The 6,961-nt window shown below is 43.2% G+C and overlaps 1 protein-coding gene across 2 annotated transcripts; it reads right to left on the reverse strand.

The window, feature by feature from the left end:
- Positions 1-913: 913 nt before the first annotated feature.
- LOC147906321 (actin) lies at positions 914-3,414 on the reverse strand. Of its 2 annotated transcripts, none has more exons than XM_087378037.1 (5): positions 3,286-3,414; positions 2,704-2,786; positions 2,122-2,515; positions 1,387-2,000; positions 914-1,235 (listed from the first exon to the last, which is right to left on the reverse strand). In XM_087378037.1, the coding sequence occupies exons 2-5, from the start codon at positions 2,761-2,763 to the stop codon at positions 1,170-1,172; spliced, it is 1,134 nt and encodes a 377-aa protein (XP_087234163.1). In that variant the 5' UTR covers positions 2,764-2,786; positions 3,286-3,414; the 3' UTR covers positions 914-1,169. The 2 variants fall into 2 exon arrangements, with proteins under 2 accessions (XP_087234163.1, XP_087234173.1); XM_087378047.1 differs by having other exon boundaries at positions 3,226-3,409.
- Between the last annotated feature and the right edge of the window lie 3,547 nt (positions 3,415-6,961).

Here is a 6,961-nt window from a genome sequence, read left to right on the forward strand (position 1 = left end):
ACATCCATTTATACAAAGCCTTTGTGCTGAGTTTCTATCACACTCCAAAGGTGAAGAGCAAACTCAACCATGAAGGCTAGCACTAGAGTAAGGCATGTTTATTTCATGAAGCGCAAGTAGAGGACAAATAGGTTACATAATACGATCCGACCTGAGGAAATACTTACTAGGTTACATAATACGACCTGACCTGAGGAAATACTTACACACTTTGGTGTATTGGTTTGTGTCTTTATACAAGCCTTATCCATGCTGGCACACATACTTGGTGATGTATGATCTTTTGAGTCCAATTTATCTATACTTTATTCTATAGTGTCTTGGAGGTGTTCATGAATACTTTGCACATATTTTGAGATGCATGCAATATAAGACATGCTTTTGCAGAGAAAAAGAAGAAATTTATAAGAAACTACATGGAAATATGCTGAAGACTTTAATTATTAAAAGGGGTAATGCTGAAGACTTTTAACTTACTAAAAGGTAATGCAGAAGACTTTAAATTACTATTCCTTTCCACAAATGTGAAACAATCCTCCAGAAGATAGAGCATAGGTTCACAAGACAGGTTCACAAATTAGAAAACAAGCTAAGCAGGCACAATACAGCATTTTGGCATGAATTTTTAACTTTTGCATCAACGGGTCTTCTTCATAGAAAGTGCAAAAAATACTGAAGACTTCAAAGACTCAAAGGCATAATATTTGCTTAAACCCTTAAATACTAAAACATGCCCACTACTGAGATCATTTCATGTTCTGACAAAAAAGAGCTATATACTCAGGAGTCTGAGTTTGATGAGATTTCAATACCCAGACTTCCCAACCAGAGACCTGAAAGGTCTAGTACTGAAAGATCCTTAACTTCAAATCGAGAGGTATATAATCAAGACCTCTGCTAGCACTAAAGCCTAGAAAGCGCAAAATACTAAGCTGCACTCATCATTTGCTATAAGACTAGCTACAACTCACATAGCACTACCAGAACCTGCAGTAAAACCTTCAATTCTTTACAAAAAGGCTAAATGCAACTCTATTGAGGCAAAGTAAAGATACCCCATGCATATGTAATGAAAACAGGGAAGAAACCCATGACCAAAGTCCAATCAGGAAGATAACTCCTGAATAAGATAGGCATTGCCATCATGGCATTACCACAGGTTGAACCATCTAGAAACACTTTCTGTGAACAATTGAAGGCCCTGACTCATCATACTCAGTCTTCGCTATCCACATCTGCACCCAAAAGAAAGGCCATATATGGTGAGCACCTTCTCAATTTGGGTAACTTAACTAGAATATTCTCTGGGGGGAAAAACTTGACTAACAAAACATTAGAATAACACCAGCAGCCAAACTGGTACATAAGTGCCAGTAGAGAGCAAACCTGCTGAAATGTGCTGAGCGAAGCCAAGATAGATCCACCTATCCAGACACTATACTTCCTCTCTGGAGGAGCAACCACCTTTATCTTCATGCTGCTAGGGGCCAGTGCAGTTATTTCTTTGCTCATTCGGTCAGCAATGCCAGGGAACATAGTAGATCCACCGCTAAGCACTATGTTGCCATACAAGTCCTTACGGATATCCACATCACACTTCATGATGGAATTGTACGTAGTTTCATGAATACCCGCAGCTTCCATTCCAATCAAGGACGGCTGGAACAACACTTCAGGACACCTGAAACGCTCAGCACCTATAGTTATTACCTGACCATCAGGCAACTCATAACTCTTCTCCAAAGACGAGCTACTGTTTGACGTCTCTAATTCTTGTTCAAAATCCAATGCTACATATGCAAGCTTCTCTTTCATGTCACGAACAATTTCTCGCTCTGCTGTTGTAGTAAAAGAATAGCCCCGTTCTGTAAGAATCTTCATTAAGGCATCAGTGAGATCACGACCAGCCAAATCCAGCCGAAGAATGGCATGAGGCAATGCATAACCCTCATAGATAGGAACAGTGTGGGTAACACCATCACCAGAATCCAGCACGATACCTACAGACAACACCATAGTAAGGCACTGAAAAGGTGCTGACTTTCACCCCAAAAAAATTGAAGCAGAAAAGACAGAAAACCTGCCCCTGCCCCCCCCCCAAAAAAAAAATTGTTAACTGACCTGTGGTTCGTCCGCTGGCATACAGGGAAAGCACTGCCTGTATGGCTACATACATTGCAGGCACATTGAAAGTCTCAAACATAATCTGAGTCATTTTCTCACGATTCGCCTTAGGATTCAGAGGTGCCTCAGTCAATAAGACTGGGTGCTCTTCTGGAGCCACTCGAAGCTCATTGTAAAAAGTGTGGTGCCAAATCTTCTCCATATCATCCCAATTTGTCACAATCCCATGCTCAATGGGGTATTTCAGAGTAAGTATACCACGTTTAGACTGGGCCTCGTCACCAACATATGCATCTTTCTGTCCCATGCCCACCATCACCCCAGTATGCCGAGGCCTGCCAACTATACTAGGAAAGACAGCTCTAGGTGCATCATCGCCAGCAAAACCAGCCTACAAAGAAAGGTCCAATGTCACACCTGCATCAAGAAAAGCCACGCAGGCAACCAAACATGTCGCAACGCATAGCCAGCAAAGTCGAGATCCCTCAGCCAGCACACTACCTAATAGCAACATACCGATCTCATCACATGTAGTTGATCCATAAAATTCAAAACCAAAATATAGTAGGCCATGCTTACCTTGACCATACCAGATCCATTGTCGCACACGAGGGGCTGGACATCATCTGCATCTCCCATTTCAAGAAGAAGCTAGGCGCACACTGTATAACAAACGAATGTCTTTAGGAGGATATGCAGCACTAGCCGATCACATCTCACACTGCAACCTAGACGTACGAAGGTAGATCTACGACGCTGCAATAGGCGAAACCACTACGTGATGAGCGCTAAAACGAAATATCGTACAAAACTCTGTCGAGCTTGGGATAGTCAGCCTGATAGGTAATAGAGGCCAGTACCAACCCTCACTGGAGCAAACTTAGAGAAACGAGCAAACGAATAATTCAAAAACATCGTATTCAAGGCAAAGACGACGGAAATCAGCAGCGGATCTAGCTAGACACAAGAAGCTTACGAAACGTACAAAAACAAATCAGAGTAATCCGAGCAAATTCGAGGCTGAAAGTTAGCAGGAAATCTAAATGCCGATCTACGGATCCTAAAAGAAAGAAAGAAGCAAAAAGAGGAAATGCAGGCGACCTTGTGAAAGCGGTTAGGCGAGCTACAGAAGCGGTGAAAGAGGAGGAGGAGGATAGGAACCTGGGGAAGAGGAGCAGGAATCGGTGAGTCCAACTCCTGATGAAAGGCAAAGGCGAAGCGATGCAAGTCGAATTGTGTTGAGAACTTGAGATCTCGAGATCTCCAAACTAAGAAAAAGGCTGTCCGAACATTTTTGCAGCAGCAGAACCAATTAAAGGTCCCTCGCTGGTATTTTTGGGAGACTCCCTCCCCACCGTCCATCTCCATTCATCTGGACCGTCCAACCGCATTTGACGGTGCCGTCATCTTTGACGGCAGATCGCCGGCACACGGCCGGCCTTTCGCCTTTCCCGCCGACCTTTTCAGTTAAAAGCCCTTTTTTGAAAAGGAATTTTTTTTTAAATATAAAAATCGTTCCCCCTTTCTTTTGCAAACATTTTCACATTTCCCTCCCTTTTTTCATCCTCGCCATTGCCCAATCACACTCCTCCATGTGAAGATAGTTAAGTGGTGGGGGCATTTAAGAAATTAAAGCAAATAGTGGAAGATCACGGTCTTGTGTGTATCTAACGTTTCATATCTTCTCCCCCAAGCTTGCCATTAGACCCTACTAACACATGAAGGCCACTTCCAAATCACACCCTATTCATGCAAAAAGCGATGGGTTCCAAATTGGATTTGAAACCTGGTTGGTAAAAAAACCAAGGTTTTGGTTATTTAAACGTCCACGTGGAGATGATTTCAAAGTGCCTTTACTTGCAGCAGTTGCCAATTTTGCAAACAGACTCGGCCCTTCTCATATTGGTAAACTAGAATTTGCAAAAATGTTGTGGGCTACAACCAGTCCAAGGTTATGATCACACTTGGTTTCTCTTGAGCCCCTCCTTTGGAGGGGGCTCTATCACGCAAGTGGCTTTTCCAACAAAAGAAATCATTACATAGAAAACCAGTTCGGTATCATTACGTAGAAAACTAGTTGTGTATCATTACGTAGAAAACCAATTGTGTATCATTACGTAGAAAACCAGGTGTGTATCATTACGTAGAAAACCAGTTGTATATCATTACGTAGAAAACCAGTTGTGTAGCATTACATAGAAAACCAGTTGTGTGAACGCCTTGATTCGAAATCAACATTGCAAGAATTGCAAACTTAAACCATCACATGAACAGGCTCTCAGAGGTTTAGGGGAAAAACCAAATTGTAAACTTTTTTACATTCACGCATCAACACTTTTTGACTATTTGCAGTTAGACATTCAGACTTTGCAATTTAAAAATCTAATGTGGCTACACGACAACTTCCCACTAGCAATTATTACACCTGATTTTCTCTTGAACCCTTCCCTGGAACTAGAAATCATCATTGCAAAAAAAACTACTTAGTAATAGTTTTTGAACTAGAAATCGTCATTTCAAAAAACCCTACTCAGGTGAACATTTGAATTTGCAACTCATTCTCTCACAGTTTCAAACCAAAGTTGTAGCGTGAACAAGCCCTTGGAAATACACACAAACATTAATCTTCATCCATCATGAATAATATAAGCACTTCCCTTAATATTTACAGGGAGGATAGACCATGTGCCGGGTCCCATCTCTAAAATTATCCTAGGTCTTTTTCCTACTCCTTTTGAAATCATAAAATTGAGATTTTATTCCAAATTATGGATTATGTACTCCATAAAACTATAGGAAACATCCAATTCAATCAATAAATGAATGAAACAAGGTGCAAGACTATCAAGTAATGCACCTACATGAGGTTCTCAATAGCACAAAAGGATATAAAAGATTGGGTTTAGAACAACATGATTTGATATCATTGAGGAGGAAAGCTCAATTTTTGGGCAGTTCATGATGTCTTCTCAAGTAAATGGAGGCTACAACAAGCAATAATAAATTGTGTAGTTCTCAGGGGATGTTTGGAGCTACAAAGGCACTAAGACGAGGATGTCTAGTCCAAGTCAAAAGGCAGCAAGCAAGTCTATAGACCTATGCAACAAACAGTCTATAGACCTGTGCAACATCCAGGGCAAGTATGGAGGTGTGTTGTAGGTCAAGGTAGGCTAGAAAGGGTCTACAAATAAAGGAGCAAACTTGTGCAGTGGTGGACAAAAGGATACTTGGAGTTGTAGAAGAGTTGGTTAGGGTATACAAATAGGTCAAGATAGTGCAAAAGACATGCACCTAGAGCAACAGTGCCATGCGGCAACAACAAGGCACATGTGCTAGGTCCCTTTATAGTCTGAAAATAAGTCAGATGCTTGCAAAGAAACTATAGTTAGGTCGGCCTACTATGTGAGAAAGTTGGGCAGTTTCCCAACCCTCTAGGACCATATAAAGGGCACCCAATGGGGGCATTCCATATTTCACTTTGTAGGGTCCTTGGTGCCTCACATTGTTTTGCCAACACAACAATATGGTGTCCAAAACACCAACAATAGGTCGAGTATGCATCTGCTCATCAAGGATGATAAGTCGGTCACATTGACCACAATCACCAATGTAACACAAGCATTCATGCACCTGAGCCATAATGTAAACATAACACAAGCAAGGCTATCCAGAAGTAATAGGAATCTAGAGATCTATGTCCATGAGAGCTGCAGCCCCCCTCCCCCCCAGACTCTCGGCCTCCTCCTTGCCGTACCCACCTGTTGCTGCTCTCTAGAGATCTATGTCCATGAGAGCTGCAGCCCCCCTCCCCCCCAGACTCTCGGCCTCCTCCTTGCCGCACCCACCTGTTGTTGCTGCTGGCTGGAGGCCGTGCCATGTACCAAACAATCACAAGAGGGTGTGTTACATTCGCGACCCCCTTCTACATCACTTGATGCTACAATCCACAAGTGGGTATAGGCTCTAGCCACCATACAGCCTACCTCTCAAGGGCGTACTACCGCCTGTGACCGAGTTCAACAATAGGCATTGCACCTGCGTCTGAGAATCACCCCCAAGCTTGTACGAATCAACAACCAAGCTCACGTTGGTGCATTGATTCTAGCAAGCCTTCATCGTGTGCATTCTCCATACCGAACTTTAGCCCTCTTGCATCGGGACTAGAAAGGATTGCAAAGTCCTTTCTTCGATGGTCCAACCAACCCCTTCCAAGCCATCATTCATTGAAGGCAACCCCAAGTACATATTGTGCTTCAAAGAGGATTGGCAACTCACCTTGTGCATTCCATTGCCCCTTCCAAGATTTAGAGCTTGAGCCTGCTTGTGAAAGCACTCCAGTTTGGTTCCCCCTTCAATAAATCTTCCTTTACATAATCCCTTTTAAGATGCTCCCTATTCCAAGGTTCAGATAGAGGCTCCCCCTAGTTGTTGGAATTCCTCATTGGAATCCTTAGGTTTGTTAGATATCAATGCTCCACTCTCTTGTAACTATGCAGGAACCAGCTAACTCTATTGTAAGCCCCCATATGAGGAGAAGGCATTTGAGTAGCTCGGTTATCCGGTAGGTCCTGGTTTGGACACCAGATGGGGGCCATGTGTGGCCTGATGGCTGGACGGCTTCAGATAGAGTTGGCACACCGCCAATAGGCTACATGCAAGTGTGGGAAGGCATCCCTTGGCTGACCGCACTAAGGGTAGATGGAGCATTTCCCGAGGCAGCCCACTCTCCAGATGATCCCAGATGGCTATGGGCCAAACGATGACCGTAGGTTAGTTGCTCTGTTTTACGCACCGGTTCTATCGTATGGCCAGTGGCCTACTATTTTAGGACTGCGAC

Source organism: Dipteris shenzhenensis, chromosome 1 (genome assembly GCF_047967505.1).
Source record: "Dipteris shenzhenensis isolate YYH24624 ecotype China chromosome 1, Dip_SZ_1.0, whole genome shotgun sequence".
Classification (NCBI taxonomy): domain Eukaryota; kingdom Viridiplantae; phylum Streptophyta; class Polypodiopsida; order Gleicheniales; family Dipteridaceae; genus Dipteris; species Dipteris shenzhenensis.